Source organism: Dreissena polymorpha, chromosome 12 (assembly GCF_020536995.1).
Source record: "Dreissena polymorpha isolate Duluth1 chromosome 12, UMN_Dpol_1.0, whole genome shotgun sequence".
Classification (NCBI taxonomy): Eukaryota; Metazoa; Mollusca; class Bivalvia; order Myida; family Dreissenidae; genus Dreissena; species Dreissena polymorpha.
Window position 1 is genome coordinate 43,164,746 of NC_068366.1, and position 27,160 is coordinate 43,191,905.

Genomic DNA, 27,160 nt, shown 5'->3' on the forward strand with positions numbered 1-27,160 from the left:
CGACCCCGTGACCTAGTTTTTGACCTGCATGACCCATATTCAAACTTGACCTAGATATTGTCTAGATACAACTTCTGACCAAGTTTCGTAAAGATCGGATGAAAACTATTTGAATTAGAGAGCGGACACGAAAAGTGTGACAGACTGACAGACTGACTGACTGACTGACAGACTGACGGACAGTGAGAAAACTATATACCCACTTTTCTTCAAAAGGGAGCATAAAAATAAGTTTCTGTTAATTTTTAAACTGTAAAGATATGCAATTCATTTTAACTTAATTTTTACATTGCAAAAGGGGCTTAACAAACAACAATTAACATTGTTTAAAAAACATTATTTAACTACCGTTTATTTATCACAGACTTACTTCATACAATTATTTACCTACCTGTTATAACAGATACTTGGATATAAGCACATGGTAAGCATGTACTTATATTGATAACAGCAAATTAATCATGTTTTGAACACTACACTAGCTATGTAAACATTATTAAAGAACCCTACTGGCATTAATGAATAGCTTTTATTTTTTTTAAATGTTTTTCACTATACAAAATAAGTTCAAATTGTACAAGAAACAATATCAAATAAATTGCACATGGTTTTAAATAATGCCATGACATTTACATTTACAACATATATGCAAATTGCACTTAGATAAATATTAAACGAAACAAAAAGCTTCACCACAAGTTTTTCAAATTGATTTCTTTTTAAGAAATAATTTTTTATTTAACAAACTTACACTTAAACTAAAACCAAGAGTAGACCAAAATAAAATATACCAGCCAGTTCTTTTGTATTGTTTTTTATGTAGTAGAAATGAGATGATACAAATTATGTATATTAGAAAGTTATATAATTTGATACCAAATCAAGAAAAAGGGAAAATTAACTTCTTATATGATGGAAGACTTCTAAACTTAATCAGGAGAGAAAATACTGACAGCACAGATTCAAACCTTAATTTGTTACGATTTAAAAAGATATGTAAATTCATTAATTACTACTGAAGACTACAAACTCTTGATATAGTCTAAAAAAAACGTAATATCAATAACTTTTGTTTAAGAAACCGTGTGTTTAAGCATGTTATCATACTAGGAAAAGATTTCAGCGGAAATTCCACATTTCCAGTGCCGGTACACAGTTTTACTTCTGAACTGGCGAGAAGGGAGCACTAGCCTGCCTCATAAGTAGCCGACGGTGCCTAGTTCTGTTGACCGCTTCCTGCAAATCCACCGTGGACTCAAAGAATTGCACCAGAGCAGGCTCAGTCAACATGGAGGCTAAGAACTGTTCAAAAGAAATAGACCAATCAGCATCAACCTTTGTGGATGATACAGACGTTGTCCTTTGACTTCCTAAAATGGGCCCAACATCTTTTTGACTATTCTCTGAAACGATTGACATCAAATCTGATACTAAAGATTCTGGATCTTTGCCAGACAAGTTTTCGATTTTTCCATCACTTTGGATGCCAATATTTTCAAGTCTCTTTCCAATGCTATCAGTCCTGCCGTCAGCAACATCATCATTGTTTTCTTCACCCCCTTTTGCCAAACTTAATTCATCTGCTAGTGAAACATCTGAGTCTGGTGTCTTCATACTATCAGTGAGTGAGGAGGCAAGCTCTTCTTTTTGAAGGTAAAACTTCTTTCCTACCTCCCCTATTTCTAGTAGAAGAGTTCCTACAGTGGCAATACCATGATACAGCTCCTGTTCTTTTGGATCACCTCGGAACATGTCATAGAGCGTCTTCCACATTTGAATAAACTGGGTCTAAAACAGAAACAAAGATTATTAAAAGCTTATATTCAGTTGTCCTTTTAACTTTCAATAACATCCTGAAGTTAACATGTAAGTGACTAAGGCATAATTGCACTTTCCTTAAAAAGCTGCATGAATAAAAATAAGTTTAAAAACAAACACATGAAATTTGAATCAAAGATAAAGCAAACAAATAAACACAATTAATGACAATAAATCGACAACAGTATTATCAAGAGGCCATCCTAGGTTGGCACAAAGTTATCTGAGTTTAATTTCTACAACCAAAAATACATATTTTTTGAAAACATACCCCTTATTTAGAAATAATTTTGAACAATATATGTGAAAATAAGCTTTTTTCAAAAGTTAAATTAGCATATCAGAAGCTCTTGTAGGCTACCTCTAATTTGGTCTATAATGGCACTATCATAGGAATTGACTGAATGTGGAGTTGTATCACAGAAATCTGATTGTGAATCTACCTTACCTGACTGAGCCTGGGAATGTTGCGGAATTCTTCCTTGCTGCCAGACCTCTCCCGAATGAGGTTTCTCCTTACGTGGAACACACCCATTGGGCTCTGGGACACCTGCTGACTCCCTGAAATGCCCCCAGAACCTGAACAGAGGTTGTTGAGTTACCACTAAAAACTGGCTTGGGAATGACAGCATCAGTATATGTTCTTATTAAAAAGAATCTTCATTTAATAATGTTTTACGACATATTACTGCTAATACAGCCACATTAATAAGTGTTCTTGATAAAATAATCTTGGTTTTTATTATGTTTCACAACTAAAACTTCTAAAAGTAACAACCAATTTTGACATTATTATGTATTATCCCATCATTTTTATTGTAACTGAGAGATTAGTCCAATTCGAGATCATAAAGAACCACCCCAATTTCAGTAAGCAATGTTTTCAAAATAATTTAGTATAGTACCCGGCAAATACCAGCAATATTTTTTACAATTAACTTTTGATTGGTGAACATCAAAATACTTAAAGCGAGATTATACGATTTTTTTTATATGTGTTAAATTGTAATAAATTGATAAAATATGTTACAATAACACAAAATAAGCAAGAAAAATTACACATTAAATAGGAATTTCATAGCGTCCCGAGCCAATTGTGATGAACATATTTCTCTTACAATAACCGAAGCATTCGTCTTTTTATTAGGACCAGAGTTAGTTTTGGTGTGTCGTATCATTGCAGGAATTTAAAATGAACCGTTAAACTACATGCATGAACTACATTAGACTGTACAGCCGTTTTCGATTTCAGAATTAAATATCTGGCTTATTTCGCATTTTTCGACACATGTTCTTCACATGCTGCATTGACACAGACTATTTTGCATGCTGTCTTCACAAAACAAAGGAATCTAATTTATGGGGATTTTTAAGAATTATTATGCCATTATCATTTATAGCCATTTTGACCTTTGAACTCTTGAATTCTTTCACATGACATGCCGTCCAATGACTGTGAACAAAATTAATGTACAGAGTCATTTTTAAATCTCACAATGAATGACATAGTTATGGCCCAGACAAGATCATTTATTGCCATTTTTAACCTTTGAACTGAAAGTGTTACCTTGACCTTGGAGATATCGACCTAATTCTTTCGCGCCACACACTGTCCAATGATGGTGAACAAAAGAGCCAAATGATTTTAAAATCTCACAATAAACGACACAGTCATTACAAGCTCAATTATGGCCATTTTTGACCTTTGAACTCAAAGTGTGTCCTTGACCTAGGAAAAATCGACGTAATTCTTTCACGCGACACACCGTTCAATGATGGTGAACAAATGTGCCAAATGATTTTAAAAACTCACAATAAACGACATAGTTATGGCCTGAACAAGCTCATTTATGGCCATTTTTAACCTTTGAACTTAATGTGTGACCTTGACCTTTGAGATATCAACGTAATTCTTTCGCGGGACACACTGTCGAATGATGGTGAACAAATGTGCCAAATCATTTTTAAATCTTACAATGAATGACATAGTTATTGCCTGGACAAGCTCATTTATGATAGTTGAACTCAAAGTGTGACCTTGACCTTGGAGATATCGACGTAATTCTTTCGCGCGACACACCGTCCAATGATGGTGAACACATTTGCCAAATAATTTTAAAATCTCATCATAAATGACAAAGTTATGGCCCGGACAAGCATTTGACCTTTGAACTCCAAGTGTGACCTTGACCTTTGAGATATCAACGTACTTTTTTCACACGACACACGGTCCCATGATGGTGAACAAATGTACCAAGTCATTAAAAAATCTAACGATAAATGACATAGTTATGGTCGGGACAAACTTTCAGTTTAAAACACACTAATTGACCCCATGACCTAGTTTTTGACCTGGCATGACCCAAATTCAAACTTGACCTAGAAATCATCTAGATACAACTTCTGACCAAGTTTGGTGAAGATTGGATGAAATTTCAGGACAGACCAACAGACCGACCGACAGACCGACAAAGTGACTCCTATATAGCCCCCATTACCAATGGTAATGGGGGTATAATTAGCTTTCAATCAAATGTTTTTTGTAATATCTATAAGCTTTACATGAAACATAATCCATCTTTACCTAATCAGTTTGGGAACTTAACTGAGTTTATATATATATATATTAATGAGTATTTTCATTAATTTAATTATATACTAAATGTATAAATGGTGTTTTTAAATTTTGCTTTGGTAAATAAGCATAATAATTCTAAAATTGCAAAAACTAATACTTTGCAGGTTTTGAAAATAAAATATTGTGTTAATTACCAACAAATTGCAAAAACGCCAAAAAGATTGTTGTTTACTTAGGTTAAGGGTGAACAAATTCAGTTCTTACTTTGTCAAATACATCAGAACTCAAACTCAAGCTCTTTGGCTTTTACAAAAGCATTAAAAACAAGACTATTGCCAAGCAATATATGTCCCCTACCGGTTCCACCATTGTCAGATTTTTTTTATTTGTTGCCATAGCAACCAGAATTTTTGACGAAGGAACAAAATGAAATGACATGCACAATTTCCATATTTGCCATCTATATATGTTTCAAGTTTCATGAAAAAATATGAAGAACTTTTAAAGTTATCGCAGGATCAAGAAAACCACTATTTTCAGCAGTATTTCTAGTCTATTTGTTGCCATAGCAACCAGAATTTTTGATGTAGGAACAAAATGAAATGACATGCATAATGTCCATATTGCCATCTATCCATGTTTCAAGTTTCATGAAAAAATATTAAAAACTTTTAAAGTTATCGCAGGATCCAGAAAAGTGTGACAGACTCACAGACAGACAGACAGACACACAGAGTGAAAACCATAAGTCCCCTCCAGTGAAACCGGTAGAGGACTATAATGCCCAAGAATCCAGAGTAAATAACCAAATTACTCCCAGGCAACATTACCTGCTATAGGGACAGGCTGACTTTCCTCACTCTTCACCTCCCCCTCCATCCCCTGCCTACTTGCCCCTGCAGGCACTGCCCTCTCTATGGGACTGGGAGGATCAGAGTCAGTGAGGCTTGAGACCACACTGTGAGACTGGAGAGGGGAGGTAACTGGGACCCCATGGCCTGCCTGACTCGCCTCCCCTGGTATGTCCTGGGGCGGTGTTGCTATCAGCTTGTCTATAAGGTTCAAGTCCTCATCCTCCCCCAGCTCCGGGTATGAGGGGACACTGGGTAACTCAATGTCTACAATGTATACGTAGGGAAACTGATACAGAGTGTGGAAAACAATGAGAAATACATATAGAACAATGATGCATTTGGAATTAGTGGTCTGACAAAGCAGGACTAAATTTTTAGATTAAATATTACTTAAGACCAACAAATTGTTTCAGGTCCAAAAATTAATGTATCAGATTAGAAAAAAAACATCTTTAAAAATCTGCGTCTGCCCATTAAAAATTACCGTTGTGTATAAAACCCGGCATAGAATTCCCCCAGGTCAAACGACCATCACAATTGGGTTATTTGGAAGATCACCACGCATACCGGTAATAAACAATGGTTTTACCCAACATAATTTGAAATGATATCTTATTCAGGAAGTAGTATGGTTGTTTTTAATAACATTTTTATATACCATTTCAGGTACGAGCTTGCAAATAAGTGAAGTTGGTTTATATTTAAAGCAGAAAAAAGAGAGTTACACACAACAAGAGTTCTGCGGTCGGAGACATACATCCCCTAAACAGGGCTTTGAACTAGTGACCCCAATTTCAATAGGGGTCATCTACTGTCCAAGGCCAATGCACATGTGAAGTATCAAGCCAATTGTTCAATTTGTTGACAAGTTATTGATGGGAAACAATTTTCATACTTATTGTGACAGTGACCTTGACCTTTTACAGTGACCCAAATTTCATTAAGGGTCATCTACTGTCCAAGACCAATACACATGGGAAATATCAAGCCAATCCGTCTATTCGTTAGTTATTGCTCAGAAACAATTTTCCCACTTATTTTGACAGTGACCATGACCTTTGACCCAGTGAACCCAATTTCAATGGAGGTCATCTACTGTCCAAGTCCAATGCACATCGGAACTATCAAGCCAATTCGTCCATTTGTTGACAAGTTATTGCCCAGAAAAGATTTTCACAGTTATTGTGACAGTGACCTTGACCTTTGGCCTAGTGACCCCAATTTCAATAGAGGTCATCTACTGTCCAAGGCCAATGCATGGGTAACGTATCAAGCTAATCTATCAATTAGGTGATACTTATTGATTGGAAACGCTTTTCAAACTTATTGTGAGTGACCATGACCTTTGACCTAGTGACCCCAATTTCAACAGGGGTCATCTACTATCCAAGCTGAAGGCCAGTGCACATGTGAAGAGTATCAAGCCCATTGGTCAGTTTGTTGACAAGGTATTGATCTGAAATGAACTGGTCTACCGACAGACATAGCAAAACAATATACCCCTCTTCTTTGAAGGAGGGCATAATAAAATTATTGCACATTAATTTATTGGTTTTCTTTCAATATAATAATTGACAAACAAACACAACATATATGTTTCTAAATTTTTGGACACTCATACTTTTTGAATATGTTTCATATCTAAATTTTCGGGCACGAAAAAAAAATAAATTAAGTGTTTGAAAATTTAAGAGTAATTAAAATATTCGTGGTTCTGTACTGTAATGTACATTTATTAGTAACATTCAAAACAAATTCTGCAAACTACATCCGCATGTGTTGACTTGTATTTGACTTGTATTTACCACTATATCCACAAGAACATATTTAACCAATGTAATGATTACCATCGAGGTTTTCTGTTGTTGGAGTAGACATCTCCTCATCAAAAAAGTCTGTGGCTTCACAAGCACTCTCTGTTGCATCTGATGGCAAACAAAAACATACAAACTTAGTCCCCAGAACAAAAAATTAAAGTTAAAATGGTTACCCTGGTGTAGTGGATATGGTCTCCACCTTACATTCGGGAGGTCATGTGTTTGATCCCCAGTGTGGGAGCGTTCTTTAGATCTCTCCTAAAGACAACAAGTACTGGTTCCCCTTAGGGAACAGATTGGAAAATGCTTAAATAAAAAGTAAGCGTTAGGCTTTCAATGCAGTTAAGATAAAATAAATAGGTTTAATTTTTTTTTTAGTTTATATTAAACAAGAGATTGCCAAGCAGTATGTCCCTACCGCTTAAACTCCACCATTGTCATAATTTTTTATATATTTTTTTAAATATTTGTTGCCACAGCAACATGAATTCTTGACATAGGAACAAAATGAAATGACATGCATTATCTCCATATTGCCATCTATCCATGTTTCAAGTTTCATGAAAAAGACAGAAAGACAGAGTGCACACCATAAGTCCCCTCCGGTTTGAATGGTAGGGGACAACAAATACATTTAAACCAAGTGTATTGTTTTATTATAATTGATATAATCACTTTACTTCATGAATGCACATTATATGGAACATATCAACAAACAGAATTGAAATATTGATATGATAATGGCTTTCTTACTTGTTTAAAATTATGCCTCAAAACAAAACTAAGGAATAGTGGTATTTTTCCTATTTGAATGTTTGAATATGAAACCTCAAACTCTGAGCCATATTTACATATCCATACATTTACACTTTTTTCCTGATTGTCTTTACCTTTCAAGTATTAGACTTGACATCCATATGCATTGCAAATGAACCTCAATTACGCAAGTAGATTTTGGAGCTGCCATCAAATTTCATGAATGAATCTTTGCATCATATTTATTGTGTAAATTATTAATCTCACCTAAATACCACAGAACCTTCACACGTTTTCCCAGCAAACTAGTCTACTGATTTATGCATTGTCTAAATATAAATAATCTCAATCATAAATACATGTAAATACACATTTTGACTTATCATAAAAATAATGCATGTATAATTCCATTATAAAAGCAAATGATAATTTTTTATGACATAACTTTTGTGCATCACAGCGCAATTGCAAAAGCTGGAAAATCTGGTCAACTTTTATACCTCATCCAAAGCATTACATGTCTTATTCTCCTTACAGAAACTGGAAACACACACACACACACACATTATAAATATGCTTACATTGAGTCTGCTGTTTAGCAATTAAATAATTCAATATAAATATCAGACTTGTTTCCCTTCACAATTTTTTGGAGATTATACATTAAAAGGAATAATGAGAAATTATGATAACAGACTTCCACGGTTTGCACCCTTTTACTTTGTTACAGGGGAAGAGTAGTTCTAATAATCCATATATGGTAGCAGTGATCCCTCACCAGATTTAGTGGGAGACTGGACCTCATCCTCGTCAGTGTCAGTGTCCCTCAGACACGGGGGCTGGTGCAGCTCATACAGCAGGCGCAGGCGGTGTGTGTAGTCTCCCTTGCACATCCGGCCCAACAGGTCCACAAACTCCTTAAAGTTCACCATGTTGTCGTCATTTGTGTCGATGTACTGAAAGTTTGATTGGATAAGAATTATATTTCTATGTTCAAGTTGGAGTTGTAATTACTTCCATGAAACCCATTTTATTTGTCACCCATTAGTTTCCGTGCATATTGTTAAATCATTCAACCACAGAGTCAAATGTTTTAATAATGCTTACATCGGAATTTAATGTCAGACATAATACAAAGTCTCTGAATTTAAGATAAAACACAAAGATGTGATTATTTGATTAAACGAACTTTCATATCACAGTGATACAAAGAAAGCGCAGTATTCCATAGTGAAAGTGACCTGTCTGTCTAATTGAGTGAGTCATTTTGATTTTGTGACCTTTTTCTTTGGTTGTATCTTTTTTTTTACACATTGATTACAATATTATAAATACTTCTGAACAGTCAAAAATCATATATTAACATAAAAAGAGAACAAATGATGCCAAACAAGAATTAATGAATAACGAACTTACAAACAACCCTATGATATATACCCTGAATGCCCTGAGAGCCATTGTGCCTGCCCTTTGACCCCTAGCCCAAGGAGAAAGGGAAAGGAACATGGTTTTGAACTGGTCAAAGTCCACCTTGTACAGCTCGTAGTAAGGACGGGAGGAGTCGTACTTGTCTGGAGTGTCGGTGGGCTGCTGGCTGGTGCGCCAGTAACACGAGGTCAGGTACTCCTCCTGTGGGGATAATGAACTTGAGTGGCATTCTATGAAAATGGAGCTAAATGCATGTGCGTTAAGTGTCATCCCAGATTAGCATGTGCAGTCTGCACAGGCTAATCAGGGAAGACCCTTTCAGCATGAACTAGATTTTACAAGAGACTTCCTAAAAACTCCATATAAGCAGAAAGTATTGTCCCTGATAAGCCTGTGAGAAATGCACGGGCTAATCAGTGTGGACACTTCCTCCTATACTGAGTTTTTGCTACAAAGAGACTTACTTTAAACAGAAAATATCATAAAAGCAGAAAGTGCTATCCCTGATTAGCCTGTTTGGACTGCACAGGCTAATCTGGGGTGACACTTTACCCACAAGGATTTAACCCCTTTTTTCACAGAGCACTGCCCATATAGATATGATCATCTTTCCTAAATATATCACTCTCCTAGGTCCAAAGTGAAGATTATGCAAATAAAGAAAAAGGAATGTGTTTCCAAGCTTAAACCATAGTTAAATAAAGCAACAGTAAGATTTTTGAAAAACTGGTTCCAAGATTGCATTTAATGCAGATGCATTCAGCCCAGCAGTTCCAGGACAATGCCTGATCATTCAGCACAGCAGTTCCAGGACAATGCCTGATATATATTTTGAACAAATATACCACCTTGAAGAGCATGTAGAGGTCCTCCAATTCCCTGCCCTTGATGACAGAGACCTCAGACACGCTGCGCAGGATGTTCTTCATCGTGTGGTCCTCTATATTCTGCACCACCCGCAGGCGGAACTTCAGTCGCAGGTTCTCGATGTGTTGGTTGGACAGGGTGCCAAACTTGCGATAACTCTCCTCTATGAGGTCACTGACATCAACCGACGGCTAGAGTAATTAGAGAACAAAGTCAAATCAAAGTGAAAACAAACTTAATAAACTTACCCAGGTAGTAAATTCAAATAATAAAGGCATTAAATATCCTAAATATTACATTAAACAAGAGTTCTCAACACATTGTGCTGAAAGTTTTTTCAAGATACACGACCCTGTGACCTTGATTTAAATAGGTGTCTTACTCTCCTCCCTAGTATCCACTACCATGATTTCCATAATCATAGGTCAAAGTGTTGTTATTTTGTGGTCATTATCTGTTTCAAGACTTATAAGCAGTTGAACACAAAATCAAGATGATTGGAGGTCAAATAGGTCAACATAGCAGGAATAAACTACTTTCTTGATAAAAGCTCATGTAACCTTCTACTTGAACCTCCAAAATTAAAATTCACCCTCTTGCCATCCATGTAACAACTTTACCAAATTAAATTCTTTATTTAAGCCTTATAGTGCCGATTACAAAATAGGTGCCTAACCTTTCTTAGAAATAACCAAAATATATATTTTCATGATCTTTCCTTAATACTTAAAAAAAACAACTAAAAGCCACCATGCCAATATGCATGGTTGAAAAGAAATGGAAGGTCTCTGGATCACAGACAGTCTGACGAACCGTTGGACTTACTAACAGAAAAGTGCAAAGCATTATATCCCCACTTTTTTAAAGTGAGGCATAAAAACTAAATGATCTTCTTTATTTGCTTTTGAGGTATACATTCAAAATAACCAGCCTATTTGAACATCCATTTCATAAACACATGCTTTATTTACATAAATATGATTTTGAAAAAACAACAACTCCTTATACTCATCAAATAATCCTTCTAAATGTCCTGACCCACCAGTTTAGCAGTGATGTTGGAGCTCATGAGGCTGGTGTGCTTCAGCGTAGGCATGGTGGTGTCCCGGTTGGACACGTTCTCTAGGTACACACTCAGTATAGGCATGGCCTCAGCGTCGTCCTTACATTGCATCAGACCCTCGCGATTGGTCTCCAGGATGGTCAACGCTACTTGGAAAATAACCTGCAACATGCAGTAAGTATAGAATGAAACATAAGGTACATTGGTTTTTACAGACCCCATAAAGTAATAGTTAAGGGAAATCAATCATCATTTATAGTCTAGTACATTTTCAAATCAACATAAATATATTACAATTTCTTAAATCATTCATAACCCTTGGACTTCATTGTTTCATGGATAATTCTTGTAAGAGAATCTTTTAATTTTAAGTTGTACTTGCAAGTGACTTACCTGAGATAAGAAGATTAATTAATTGGCCCATACAAACAGAAATAATCAAACAGTTTTATACTTGGAACTATCATTATAGTTCAATAATCTTATATCAGCCTTTGACCTTGATCTGTAACTTTGGCCTTGGACATACAGACTTTTCTTGAACATGCTAGTTCTTTCTTTCAAGATATTTGACTATTCATCCATTGAAGACAATATTTTGCATCAAACAATATGTTAGGGTTGATTGAATTACTCTTCGACTTATTACCTTGACTTGTGAATTTGACCTTGGACCTACAAGAATGATAAGTTCCCAGTAGGCCCTTACACGTTCATATTGTTAAAAACATATTTAGATCATTGTTAGCTATAAAGTAAGAAATAAACTCTGAATTAATGTACCTTTGCCCCATCATAGAAGAAGCAATCAAGAATGTTTACTGCACAGTTAAAGGGCATCACACTGCAAGCAGAAATTCAGAAATATACATGTATAACTGTCAACAACAAAGGACTTTGAGCTGAATGAAAAGCGGTTTACAATTAAATTTGTATGAGGTTTTTTAAAAACATCTTTGTTATTTGACACATGAAGCTGCAGTCAATTTCATCTGAATACATGAATACAATTAATCAAACATGAAATGTGTCGAGCATACATGGATGTCCCGGCTTAATTCCACTGAAAACATAATTAAGTGTTGGCTGAACAGTCATCATGTGTATTTATTATAACATGTTTTTTAAATTGCTAAGAACCATCTTTGAACTTGGCTTAGATATAGAGAGAGAAAATGTTCTTTGCAAGTTTCATGATGATTGGTGAAAAATAGTGACTCTAAGAGTGTTCACATTGTTTCACTGAAGCAAATTTAAGAAAATTGCTTTTAGGGACATGATATCGAAATAGCCGAAATAATTACGATGTTTTATCAACATGCTCTAGTGCCAGAGTGCCTAAGGAAGATGCTGATGACTAAAGCTGATGACTGAAGGTTTGTAAAACATGCCCCTTGAGCCGTAGAAAGAGGGCAACACTTAAGCTTCACACATAAAGATTTATGAACTGTGCCACTAGAGTTGGCATACTAAAGGGGGTGGATGATAACTAAAGCCACACAAATGAAGCTCTATAAACCATGCCCCTGGTTGTGGCTGCATACCTCAGGAAGATGGTGAGGAACCAGGCGAGGCTGATCATGCTGAGCAGTCCGAGGGTCTCGAGCTTCACATGCAGGTCTGGCAGGTACTCCTTGATCAGTTCCTCAAACACCCCTGCAGAGGAATAGCAACCTGTGAGCCTTGCTCTGACAAAAGGGGGCTTAATGCATGTGATTAAAATCCCAGAGTAGCCTGTGCAGTACCCAAAGGCTAATCAGGACGAGATTTTCCTCCTACAATGGATTTGTGCTAAGAATAGACTATCTTTAAAAAGGAAATATCATAAAAGCGGAAAGTTCCTGATTAGCCTGTGCAGACTTCACAGGCTGATTAGGGACGACACTTTACTCACATGCATTACATCCCCTTTTCACAGAGCGAGGCTCATATACATGTTATGTGGGAACAGTTTGAAAATGGTATTGAATGAGTTATTGAGCATAGTTTCAATATATAATGAAAATTAATGTTGATCAATTAGTCTGACAAGTAATTCAATCCAGTTTCAGTTTGAATTTGCAATATTAAATAATAAGACCTCCCACATATTGCAAAAGACCAAGATTAATTATTTTTTAGTTTAAACTTATTTATCTTAATTAGGAGTAAGCCAATTCCTATTAGATTGTAATGTGGGACACCATATCAACAACACTACAGGGATTTTTGTGTATGCATGTCCTCGATTTATAGATTGAAAACAATTTCTTTAAGCATAATATAAGGTTCAAGACTGCATAGAGTCCTGATGTCCAGTTTGGTTTCCACTCACCCTGGTCTATGAGTGCCCCTACAACCCGGGTGTTGTAGTAGTCTGGCAGCATCCTCTCACAGAGCGCGACCAACAACCAGAACGCCTCCTCCTCACTGGTATACAGCAGCAGCACACTGGTCACTATGTTCATAGCCTGACAGTAACCTGTGGTGAAAAACAAATTGCTTGGTTCCCAACTTGATTTCAATAGAACAAAAGGTGACTAACCGGTCCAACCTTTTACCCTTACAGTCACTTTGTTAAAGAGGTTATAGTTTTGGCACAGCATTTACACTATAAATATCTAATAATGAAATGTGGATTTCAGGTGCCAAATAGGCTAATGTATATATCTAAGCATGACTATATCATAGAAAGAAAATATAAAGGTGTCTCTCTAAAAATGTCAAATGTCCCCAATCTTGTTTGCAGATGTTTATCAGCTGAAAAAATTATTGCATGGATGCATTAAACTAACTTGTCACTAACCTATAGTGGGATTCCTCCAAGCACTAACTTATAGTGGGATTCCTCCAAGCACTTACCTATAGTGGGATTCCTCCAAGCACTTTCCTTGTCACTAACCTTAAGTGGGATTCCTCCAAGCGCTAACCATAAGTTGGATACCTCCAAGCACTAACTTATAGTGGGATTCCTCCAAGCACTTACCTATAGTGGGATTCCTCCAAGCACTAACCATAAGTTGGATTTCTCCAAGCACTTACCTATAGTGGGATTCCTCTAAGCACTTACCTATATTGGGATTCCTCCAAGAACTAAACTATAGTGGGATTCCTCCAAGCGCTAACCTTGTCACTAACCTATAGTGGGATTCCTCCAAGCGCTAACCATAAGTTGGATTCCTCCAAGCACTAACTTATAGTGGGATTCCCCCAAGAACTAAACTATATAGGGATTCCTCCAAGCACTAACCTATAGTGGGATTCCTCCAAGCACTAACCTTTAGTTGGATTCCTCCAAGCACTTATCTACAGTGGGATTCCTCCAAGCACTAATCTATAGTGGGATTCCTCCAAGGACTAACCTATAGTGAGATTCCTCAAAGCACTAATCTATAGTGGGATTCCTCGAAGCACTAATCTATAGTGAGATTCCTTCAAGCACTAACCTATAGTGGGTTTCCTCAAAACACTGACCTTAAGTGGGATTCCTCAAAGCACTAACCTATAGTGGGATTCCTCCAAGCACTAACCTATAGAAGGATTCCTCAAAGCACTAATCTATAGTGGGATTTCTCCAAGCACTAACCTATAGTGGGATTCCTCCAAGCATAAGCGGTGAGAACCCTTCGTAGGGCCCCTATTCCAAGGTCAGACTGAAAGGCAGGATGCTCCGGAAGAGACCTGTATACATTTAAAAAATTGATGCATCAAAGTCATACAAATTGAGCACACATTTCTTTGTTAATTTAATATAGACTAACCAATAAATAAAATAGAATGTTAAACTTAGAAATATGCTTATCTTTATCAGGGCTTTCCTTTGACCCGAGCTCCCGGGTTTTGACGCTTGAAAATTACAGAAGACCCCTTTTTGACTCATGAGAAAATTATGTCATGCGTCACATTTGACCCGGGGGAATATACCGACTTGCGTCAACGAGATCGAAAGTTGTTAAGACTAAGCGATAATTGGCTCAGGGCGCAGTATTTCATTTAGTAGACGCTAATCGTTAACGCCCGTTTCCAATCATCGAAGCACAAGTCCACCCAGTAGGCGGAGTTTGTTTAATTGAGAAATCTAGTATTGACCAATTAAAACACTGCTGGTTCGATGACGCGTGTATTAACTTACCATTATTTATCATAGCGTTTGTTATCAGCTGTTTGAGGAAAAGACGTGTATTAAACCCATCTAGTTGTAATAATCCAACTCCCAGGTATTGACCCTCTGAGCTGTACGTATGTACTCGTAAAAGTTCAGTGTATTTAAGAAGAACTATAACCCCCCAAATCCGCATAAGTTTTAATAATGTTCAATATAAAATAATAACATCCATATCCACAGCACACTGTAAAGCATATTTTGCGATATTTCCAGAGTATGTCAGAATGTATTTCCAAAGCTGAATGCACCCATCACTGTTTTACTTCATGTTTGCTCAATTCAAAGGCGCGCGAAAGTTATGCTGTCATATGTACTGTCTACAATGTCAAATTACACGCTTTGCATCAAAGTTGCTTAAAATAACTATAGAACCGATATAACTCACCTTGTGGCTAAGTGACAATTTTCGCATGTGCTAATTGATTACAAAATACATGTAGGCGTAATAATTGACCGTTTGAGAAGGCATAGAAAACGGCGTGTTTGTCGCACGTCTTCAGTGAAGATGGCACATGAAATAATTAAAGGGTGTCGGAATTTTTAATGGGATTAAATACGGAGGCACCTTTATCGGTGAGTAGAAATAATTTCCTTATATAGTTTACCGATTTATATAGGCTATTGCGTTAAGGTGCCACCCGTATGTTTTTTGTGATAGCCAGCGGAAATGTTGTTTTTTTATAAATATTTTGTATTTCATTCTTAATTTAATAGCCAAGCGAAACGGTCAAACAAATTTATTGGATCCCAGAATCTGTTATTCCATCCCAGAATGTGCTGCACAGGTTTCAGGACATGTGCAAGAGAAGAAAGTGATAGTTTGCTGGTTTTATGCTAGTTGTGTGTGTGTGTAGTCATAGTGTTGTTTTATTACCTTTTTTTACTAGGGCACCATTTGAGATCACTCTTTAAATGCATGAATGATTTATTTATTTGCTCAAATGATTGTTAGTTTGTAGGACATATGACATATTGTTTTGCTGTATGCATGAAGTAAATGTTGTATTAGAATACATATTTTGTATGTTATCTTTGAGATGTTTTGTAGGACATAAGACATATTGCTCTCTGAGATGTTGTGTAAGACATGATATGACATATTACTCTTTGAGACGTTGTTTAGAACATATGACATATTACTCTGCTGTATACATGAAGTAAATGTTGTATTAGAAAACATGTTTTGTATGTATTAATCATTGAGATATTGTGTTTAAATGCATAGTGTTTTAGTGACATTACAATGTAAGAAATAAATGTTAACATATCTTTTAATTTGTTGCTTTTTATATATTATATCTCAGTAATTTGCTTAAATTGCAAAAAATCATTGACTCTTCTGCGTTATTATTAGGACTCTTAAAAGTTTGATTTTGACTCTTGAAAATATGGTCCCAAGAGTCCTTGACTCTTGAGATTTGAGGTCTAAGGAAAGCCCTGCTTTATCCAAATTATAAAACCGGAAAATAATTCAACAATAAAAAATGGAGAAATACACTTCATATCACAGAACAGAACAGGTAGTTTATGTGCAACTAAAGGATATACAGCTAATCCTCAAATAAATACTTAAGCAATAATGCTAACATGAATACACAGAGCATCATCACAATAAACAAATCTTAAAGGGTGATATCTGAAATATTGACTGGTGATATCTGACAAATTGACTGGTGATATCTGAAATATTGATTGATATTATGTGAAATATTGAAAATGGTGATATTTGAAATATTGACTGGTGATATCTGAAATATTGACTGGTGATATCTGCAATATTGACTGGTGATATCTGAAATATTGACTAGTGATATCTGAAATATTGATTAGTGATATCTGAAATATTGACTGGTGATATATGAAATATTGACTGGTGAAATCTGAAATGCTGACTGATTATATGTGAAATATGAAATGTTAATATCTGAAAAATTGACTGGTGATATCTAGAATATTAACTGGTGATATCTGAAAAATTGACTGTTGATATCTGAAATATTAACTGTTGATATCTAAATAACTGACTGTTGTTATCTGAAATATTGACTGGTTGTATCTGCCAATTTGACTGTTGATTTCTGAAATATTCACTGGTGATATCTGGGCTATTGACTGGTGATCTCTGAAGTATTGATTGATGATATGTGAAATATTGAATAGTGATATCTGAAATATTGATTGGTGATATTGAAGTATTTCCTGATGATATATGAAATATTAACTAATGATATCTGAAGTATTTATTGATGATATCTGAAATATTGATTATTGATATATGAAGTATTTACTGATGATTTTTTTTGTATTTACTGATGATATCTGAAAAAATGAATGTTGATAGCTGACAAATTCATTGATATCTGAAAAATTGACTGGTGATTTCCGAAAAACTGATTAGTGATATCTGCAGTATTTACTGATGATATCTGAAGTATTGACTGATGATATCTGAAATATTTACTGATGATATCTCAAATATATTCAGATGATATCTGGAATATTGATTGGTGATATCTGAATTATTTACTGATGATTTCTGAAACATTGAATTTTGATATAAAAAATATTGACTGGTCATATCTGAAATATTAACTGTTGATCTCTGAAATATTGCCTGGTGATATCTGAAATATTGACTGATGATATCTTAAATATTGACTGATAAAATGTTAAATATTGACTGATGATATCTGAAATATTAAGTGAAGATATTTCAAATGTTGACTAGTGATATCTGAATTATTGACTGACAATATGTGAAATACTGACTGATGATATCTATTATATTGAGTGATGATATATGAAATATTGATTTGTGATATTTGAGATATTGACAATGATATCCTAAATATTGACTGATGATATCAAAAATGTTGACTGATGGTATCTGAAATTTAGACTTGTGATATCTGAAAATATTTGCCTGGCGATATATACATATTTTGTGTTGATATCTGAAATGCACCTGGGTTGCTTTACCTGTGTAAATCCCTATCAATCTCCTCGGTTGCTTTACCTGTGTAAATCCCTTTCAATCTCTTCGGTTGCTTTACCTGTGTCAATCCCTTTCAATCTCTTCGGTTGCTTTACCTGTGTAAATCCCTATCAATCTCCTCGGTTGCTTTACCTGTGTAAATCCCTTTCAATCTCTTCGGTTGCTTTACCTGTGTCAATCCCTTTCAATCTCCTCGGTTGCTTTACCTGTGTAAATCCCTTTCAATTTCCTCGGTTGCTTTACCTGTGTAAATCCCTTTCAATCTCCTCGGTTGATTTACCTGTGTAAATCCCTTTCAATCTCCTCGGTTGCTTTACCTGTGTAAATCCCATTCAATCTCCTCAGTTGCTTTACCTGTGTAAATCCCTTTCAATCTCCTCGGTTGCTTTACCTGTGTAAATCCCTTTCAATCTCCTCGATTGCTTTACCTGTGTAAATCCCTTTCAATCTCCTCGGTTGCCATTGTGTATTTTCCAGAGCTTTGGGCAACCAGGTTTGCATAGTAACCAGGATTGGTGTTCAGCTGCAATAACATCACAAGACACAAAGGGTTTTAAAGAAACACTATGTACATTGATCACAATAGTACCATTTTAGATAATCACAATATCCCAAGTAGCATTGATAACAAAGAAATAAAAGCACCAATGACTTAAATTGGCTGAATGAGGTTGAGTTACAGTTTTAGGATTAAAATACAGAGAACACATCGTACAACAGAACAAAATTAATGTTGTTATGGAAGATATCATTTATGTAAGTATTATTATAAAACATTGAAAGAAAACAAAACAACTGAAAGAAATATACATGTTGCAAAAAACTATTAACTTAATTTTTTCAGAAAGATTTTTCTAATTTGTCTAAGGTTATTATTTTGTCAAATATATAACAAGTTCCAGTACCTTGATTGGATGATCCCTTATTTAAACACAAAATTATAATCATAGGATATGCCTGAGTGTTGGCTCTTACTAGAGACTTGCCTCATTGAGAGCTCCTGAGAAAAGCATCCACATTTCCCCCCTGTACTTCTCTGGCAGACCCTTCAGCATGAGCTCATTGGTCTTGTGCGTGCGGTACATCACCATGCCTCTGACACACAGGACTTATAGTTACACTTAAAGTCAAGCTATTTCTTCAGGATGTTAACCGATTTATGCCTAGTGGACTCTCCTATCCTTCTAAATTGGATCAATTTATTAAAAAAAATAGGAATGTCTCGTATATTTATTTCTATTTTTATATTATTTCTTATATAAATTCCTTTAAGCAAACAGCGCAGACCCTGATGAGACGCCGCATCATGCGGCGTCTCATCTGGGTCGCTGTTTGCTAAGGCCTTTATTTCTAGACGCAAGGCATAAATGGGTTATAGTCAAGCTATTTCTTATGGATGTTAAGGACCTCTCCAGAGCAATCATGCAAGATCATGCCATGACTAAGAAAAACACAAGGAACTGGACCCTTAATACAAAAACCAATCTGGTTTCAACCTTTTACACATTGTTTTTTTACTTGTCTTTAAAGGCAACTCTACACAAAATGGTCATCTTTGCAGTAAAATATTGAGTTATTGTTAAACAAAACATTAATGGACAAACTATCATGTTATACCTGCCATATTCTGTGAAGTACACATCCCATAAATGTTCCTTGATGGTTTCTTTCGCTGTAAGTTCATCCGACCCCCGTCGACAAAATAGACTGACCAGAGCTGGCTGGAACTGAACTTCCTCACCTAAATAACAGCTCAAACATTAATTCTAATGTTTCAAAATATAATTGTCCATGTTTTAATAACAAAGTCTGATTCATAATAGCCATGGATTTTATTTGACAACATAACATTAATATTAATACATAAGGTTGCAGAAAATATTACACTATGTTATGAAAAAAACACACCAAGCTATATGCATAAAACTATTTGATAACTAAATATTAAGAAGGAACAATTTTACAGTTATTATTCCATTTTTCAAAACCAAGGTGTTCCTTACCAGTTTCTGTCACAGAAACCATGGAGACCAGCCTGCCTGGAGGGGTGTGGCCGGGTTGCCGTGAGAGACAGTCCGAGATCTTCTCCACGATCAGGTCACGCTGACCCAGCTGTGAGAACATCACATTCATCTGAAGGTAAATGGTCTTCTTATAACATTGTCAGTTCATAATAATTTAAACATATTTCTTTTAGCTTGATTGAATTGAAAAGGTTAAGTCTTATTGAGACATTCTTAATATGTCCAATTTCTGATCATATCTAGTGCATTGTATGTTATTAGATGTTTAGAGATCTCTCTGAGTGCCAATAAAACCTTGTATGTCTTGATCACTTCCAAGATGGCATATCTACTTTGTCACTGAAAGCAACATATTTTTGTAGACACTTCATAATACAGCTGATTATAAGTCAGAAACTTCAAAATTAATTATTTAAACCATTCCAATAACATCCCAAAAAAACTTCTGACTTAACTTTTTTTTTTCATTATAAAAAATATTTTGTCTTTTCAAGTCCTTATCACTGGAACATAAGTCATCTGCAATACTAACATATGATGATGATTAAAAACAAGCTCGAACTAGACTAGAGCTTTGTCACAGACGTGACGTATACCTCCACGTGCCGCATTGACACAGACTATTTTGCATGCTGTCTTCACAAAACAAGAGAAGCTAAGTAATGGCGATTTTTAGGAAATATTATGCCATTATCATTTATGGCCATTTTTGACCTTTGAACTCAAAGTGTGACCTTGACCTTGGAGATATTGACATAATTCTTTCGTGCGACACACCGTCCAATAATGGTGATTTAATGATTTTAAAATCTCGCAATGAACAACATAGTTATGGCCCAGAGAAGCTCATTTATGGCCTTTTTTGACCTTTGAACTCAAAGTGTGACCTTGACCTTGGAGATATCAACTTAATTCTTTCGCGCGACACACCGTCCAATGATGGTGAACAAATATGCCAAATGATTTTAAAATCTCACAATGAACGACATAGTGATGGCCCAGACAAGCTCATTTATGGCCTTTTATGACCTTTGAACTCAAAGTGTCACCTTGACCTTAGAGATATCAACGTAATTCTTTCGCGCGACAAACCGTCCAATGATGGTGCCCAAATGTGCCAAATGATTTTAAAATCTCACAATGAACGACATAGTTATTGCCCGGACAAGCTCATTTATGGTCTTTTTTTACCTTTGAACACAAAGTGTGACCTTGACCTTGGAGATATCGATGTAATTCCTTCGCGCGACACACCGTCCAATGATGGTGAACAAATGTGCCAAATGATTTTAAAATCTCACAATGAACAACATAGTGATGGCCCAGACAAGCTCATTTATGGCCATTTTTGACCTTTGAACTCAAAGTGTGACCTTGACCTTTGAGATATCGACGTAATTCTTTCGCGAGACACACCGTCCAATGATGGTGAACAAATGTGCCAATTATTTTAAAATCTCACGATGAACAACATAGTTATGGCCCGGACAAGCTTTCGGGACAGACAGACCGACAGACAGACCGACAAAGTGACTCCTATATAGCCCCCCATCGGAAGACATATACCCCTGGAAACGCATTTTTGAAACAAACGCAGATTTTGAAACCTAAACGCAGACCCTAAGTTCAAGGTCAAATGGGCAAAGACTGTTGTGCGTATGGAAAGGCCTTGCCCATATACACATGCATACCAAATAATGAAGGTTACATCTAAAGGGACATAGAAGTTATGAGCATAATTCGAAATCTTAACGCAGATTTTGAAACCTAAACGCGGACCCTAAGTTTAAGGTCAAGGTCAACGGGGTCAAAACTTGTGTGAGTATGGAAAGGCCATGTCCATATACACATGCATACTAAATATGAAGGTTACATCTGAAGCGACTTACATGTAGAAGTTAATTTTATGAGCATTTTTCGAAACCTAAACGCAAAGTATGACGGACAGACAGACGGACGGACGGACAGACAGTGCGATCAATATATGCCCTCCTTCAGGGGCATAAAAACACCAAATGAGAGTTTTTGCATCTGATACACTATACCGACTGACTTTTACAGATCAAACTCCTTTCGATACCCCTATATTTTAAGATTTGTAAAAAACTATACATGTTAAAATTAAACATGTCTTACCTTGCTTTTTGTTGTGACCACAATGGCTGTAGACTGTACAGGTCCAGGTGGGAACGGTTCTGATTTCTCCACAGTGTTCACATCCCGTAGAGGTATTATCATGGTAACTAGGCCTCGAACCTGAACAATAATCATGGTAACTAGGCCTCGAACCTGAACAATTATCATGGTAACTAGGTCTCGAACCTGAACAATTATAATGGTAACTAGGCCTCGAACCTGAACAATTATCATGGTAGCTAGGCCTCGAACCTGAACAATTACCATGGTACTAGGGCTTGAACCTGAACAATTACCATGGTAACTAGGCCTTGAACCTGAACAATTATCATGGTAACTAGGCTTCGAACCTGAACAATGCAGAGGTATTATTATGGTAACTAGGCCTAGAACCTGAACAATGCAGAGGTATTATCATGGTAACTAGGCCTCGAACCTCAACAATGCAGAGGCATTATCATGGTAACTAGGCCTAGAACCTGAACAATTATCATGGTAACTAGGCCTCGAACATGAACAATTATCATGGTAACTAGGCCTCGAACCTGAACAATTATCATGGTAGCTAGGCCTCGAACCTGAACAATTACCATGGTACTAGGGCTTGAACCTGAACAATTACCATGGTAACTAGGCCTAGAACCTGAACAATTATCATGGTAACTAGGCCTCAAACCTGAACAATGCAGAGGTATTATCATGGTAACTAGGCCTAGAACCTGAACAATGCAGAGGTATTATCATGGTAACTAGGCCTCAAACCTGAACAACGCAGAGGTATTATCATGGTTACTAGGCCTAGAACCTGAACAACGTAGAGGTATTATCATGGTTACTAGGCCTCGAACCTGAACAACGCAGAGGTATTTTCATGGTAACTAGGCGTCAAACCTGAACAACGCAGAGGTATTATCATGGTAACTAGGCCTCGAACCTGAACAATGCAGAGGTATTATCATGGTAACTAGGCCTCGAACCTGAACAATTATCAAATCTATATGTTTCCTTATCCCAACTCGGCTAAACAACTTTTCAGGGGGGGGTTTAACATCAGTGCTTTTAAAGCAAGTTCCCCGGAAGTAAATCAGGCAAGGGACCATCGAAAAAGCCAATTAATCAGAGAAGTGTATAAGTATATTATCAGATTCATAGAGGATATTTGTTGGATTCGGTGGAATATTGATTTTAAATCATGAATGATCATAGAAAAGTAAAGAAAACATTTATTTTCACTTGTTACGCTGTTTTATGCAAACAAATGATTATTTTTGTATCTTTGCCATTTTGGACAATCTTTTTCCCGGTAGGGCGCTCCTTAAATTCATTACATGTATGTTCATTTGAAGATTATCTGTATGTTGTTATAAACATTTAATGAAGAGTAGTCGCCCTTGGTAAAATTGGGGGTCACAATTGGGAAACCAAATATTTATAACAGTAGTTGCGGTAAAACCATGAAAATTATCGATAATTTTCACTGTTTGAAACAGCGAATGTTTTGTTTTATTTCACTTATATTTCTCTATAAACTGCCGGAAAGCATTAAATAAATATTTATCATACCATCACATTGATATCTGCCTGATATAACGTTGCCTGATTTTTTTATATCATGGTCAACAGGAAGTTCTTATATCAGTCATGTGTGGAGGATGGTCATATTACTCCGAATCAACTATAAAGTAATCACTTTTAGTATAATCGAATCACATTCAACAAAACAAACAATTTGATACATATATTTTAAACACAAAATGCAAAACAAACAGTAAAAAACATTTTAAACAAATATTAAGCGCGCATGCTCATGACGTCATTATGAACACGTCAAACGACAAAACTCATATTCTTTCCCGCTAAAACTGCAGCTTTTTAGCAATTTTTTTCATTATTTCTTTAAATAAAGAAATAACAAGGGCTGTTTGTAAAACATGCATGCCCCCCATATGGGCTGTCAGTTGTAGTGGCAGCCATTGTGTTAATATGTTTTTGTCACTGTGACCGTGACCTTTGACTTAGTGACCTGAAAATCAATTGGGATCATCTGCCAGTTATGATCAATGTACATATGAAGTTTCATGATCCTAGGCCTAATTATTCTTGAGTTGTCATCAGGAAAACATTTTACTGTTTCGAGTCACTGTGACCTTGACCTTTGATCTAGTGACCTGAAAATTTATAGATGTCATCTGCCAGTCATGATCAATGTACCTATGAAGTTTCATGATCCTAGGCGTAAGCGTTCTTGAGTTATCATCTGGAAACCATTTTACTGTTTCGAGTCACTGTGACCTTGACCTTTGACCTAATGACCTGAAAATCAATAGGGGTCATCTGTGAGTCATGATGAATGTACCTATGAAGTTTTATAATCCTAGGCGTAAGCATTCTTGAGTTATTATCAGGAAACCATTTTACTGTTTCGAGTCACTGTGACCTTGATATTTGACCTAGTGACCTGAAAATCAATAGGGGTCATCTGCCAGTCATGATCAATGTTCCTATGAAGTTTCAAGATCCTAGGCGTAAGCCGTCTTGAGTTATCATCCAGAAACCATTTTACTGTTTCGAGTCACTGTGACCTTGACCTTTGACCTAATAACCTGAAAATCAATAGGGGTCATCTGCCAGTCATGATCAATGTACCTATGAAGTTTCATGATCCTAGGCGTAAGCATTGTAGAGTTATCATCCGTAAAACCATTTTAGTGTTTTGAGTCACTGTTACCTTGACCTTTGACCTAGTGACCTGAAAATCAATATGGGTCATCTGCCAGTCATGACCAATGTACCTATGAAGTTTCATGATACTAGGCCTAAGTGTTCTTGAGTTATCATCTGCAAACCATCTGGTGGACGGACCGACCGACATGTGCAAAACAATATACCAATATAAAAAGCCTCGCCTTTATATTATTCTAAGCCTTGACTGATATATTACAATAAGATCAGGCAGAAACCTGTTATTCTCCATGTATATTCTGCATGACACAAACACTATCAGAATTTCGATCAGCCTGTAAGCAGCATATACGGTAGTAGTTAACATTATAACCGACAATATTCTCAAAAATAATGCATCAATTAATGTCCCTTGTATGCAATCGCATTAACATGATTTCAATCAGATTTTATTAACCATTTTCAGCATGCAAGATAATTGAATGACTCACCCTGCTAGCAAAGCAGACATAGTTCTGTGAGATATACAATCTCCCCCACACATACTGCTTGTTGTAAGGCGTTAACATCACACAGTCTGTGTCTCCATCAAGCTTCTCTTCTACAGGCAGACTGAATGCAAGCCTGAACAACAGAGGAATGAAGGATGTCTACACTTGCACATGTGTAATATATAAGGCAGACTGAATGCAAGCCTGAACAACAGAGGAATGAAGGATGTCTACACTTGCACATGTGTAATATATAAGGCCAATAAGAACACTTTGTGAACAATTTTCCTCAATCAGAGTTATGACTTAAAGGGATCTTTTCACGCTTTGGTAAATTGACAAAATTGAAAAAAGTTGTTTCAGATTCGTAAGTTTTCGTTTTAGTTATGATATTTGTGAGGAAACAGTAATACTGAACATTAACCATGCTCTAATATAGCCATTATATGCATCTTTTGACGATTTTAAAACCTAAAAATTATAAAGCGTTGCAACGCGAAACGATTGAATAATTTGGAGAGTTCTGTTTTTGTCGTTAAATTTTGTGAAACTACGAAGATTGCTTATATAAGGTATAAAATACGTCAATAATGTGTACTCGGCGGAATAGCTCAGTAGGCTAAAGCGTTTTTACTTCAGGACTCTGGCAGGACTGCAGGGGTCACTGGTTCGAAACCTGCTACGGGCAATGTTCTTTTCCTTTTTTAATTTTTTTTCTTGATTTTTTACTGGGGCTTTTATGATCTAATGTTTACATTTATCAATATAAAGCATTTAATGAATAAGTTAAAAAAATGCCAAAATCTGTGAAAAGGCCCCTTTAATATTTATGAAATATACTTTCCAATTAATCTTATACGAAAAGGTTGATTTCTTTCCATTTATATAACACATTCAATGACAAAATAAATTATACTCAGAAAAATTGTTATTTACATTGCACTGTAATTGGTACAAAAGTAAAAGCATAACAGTCATCTCTACCCTTAACCCTTTGCATGCTAGGAAATTTGTCTTCTGCTAAAATGTCTTCTGCTGAATTTCTAAAATTAGCATTTTCTTCGATTTTTTTCAAAGAATACTATCAGAATAGCAAACAGTTTTGATCCAGATGAGACGCCACGTTGTGTGGCGTCTCATCTAGATCCAAACTGTTTGCAAAGACCTTCAAAATCCGGTTCCAGCGCTGAAAGGGTTAAACATGCCAAATAACAAGAGCTGCCATAGATTTTCTTCAGAGTTGATTTTTTTAACTAGATTTTGATCAATTTACCAATTGATTTAATTGTATTTTAATAACTGTGGCATACAAAGAAAGGCATGCATGTAAGCAACCAACAATGTTAAGGCTATTTTATTTCTCTTTTAAGTATCAATGACCTTACATCATGACCCACAGCATATGTGTGAAGTTTCAATTGATAACCTGTAGTTGAAACAGTAATACAGATTTGTTTCCCCCATTTACCTTACCTTTAGTACCAAATGAGGCATAATTTAGCTGAAA

General features: G+C 36.0%; 1 protein-coding gene across 3 annotated transcripts in view; it reads right to left on the bottom strand.

Annotated features, from left to right (window-relative positions):
- Positions 1 to 515: 515 nt before the first annotated feature.
- LOC127853231 (TBC1 domain family member 9-like) overlaps positions 516 to 27,160 on the bottom strand; it is a 39,019-nt gene continuing 12,374 nt past the window's right edge. For 2 of the 3 annotated variants that reach the window (XM_052387539.1, XM_052387541.1), the window contains exons 10-27: positions 25,654 to 25,786; positions 22,481 to 22,600; positions 20,324 to 20,453; positions 19,938 to 20,061; positions 19,307 to 19,415; positions 18,749 to 18,843; positions 14,747 to 14,841; positions 13,496 to 13,642; positions 12,726 to 12,837; positions 11,965 to 12,025; positions 11,161 to 11,343; positions 10,100 to 10,309; positions 9,261 to 9,452; positions 8,602 to 8,779; positions 7,098 to 7,175; positions 5,227 to 5,514; positions 2,267 to 2,397; positions 516 to 1,788 (exon numbers count right to left, since the gene is read on the bottom strand). In XM_052387539.1, coding sequence (XP_052243499.1) covers positions 1,159 to 1,788; positions 2,267 to 2,397; positions 5,227 to 5,514; positions 7,098 to 7,175; positions 8,602 to 8,779; positions 9,261 to 9,452; positions 10,100 to 10,309; positions 11,161 to 11,343; positions 11,965 to 12,025; positions 12,726 to 12,837; positions 13,496 to 13,642; positions 14,747 to 14,841; positions 18,749 to 18,843; positions 19,307 to 19,415; positions 19,938 to 20,061; positions 20,324 to 20,453; positions 22,481 to 22,600; positions 25,654 to 25,786 — 3,016 coding nt within the window. In that variant the 3' untranslated portion in view covers positions 516 to 1,158. The remainder of the gene's footprint in view (positions 1,789 to 2,266; positions 2,398 to 5,226; positions 5,515 to 7,097; positions 7,176 to 8,601; positions 8,780 to 9,260; positions 9,453 to 10,099; positions 10,310 to 11,160; positions 11,344 to 11,964; positions 12,026 to 12,725; positions 12,838 to 13,495; positions 13,643 to 14,746; positions 14,842 to 18,748; positions 18,844 to 19,306; positions 19,416 to 19,937; positions 20,062 to 20,323; positions 20,454 to 22,480; positions 22,601 to 25,653; positions 25,787 to 27,160) is intronic. The other variant, XM_052387540.1, reaches the window with a different exon arrangement.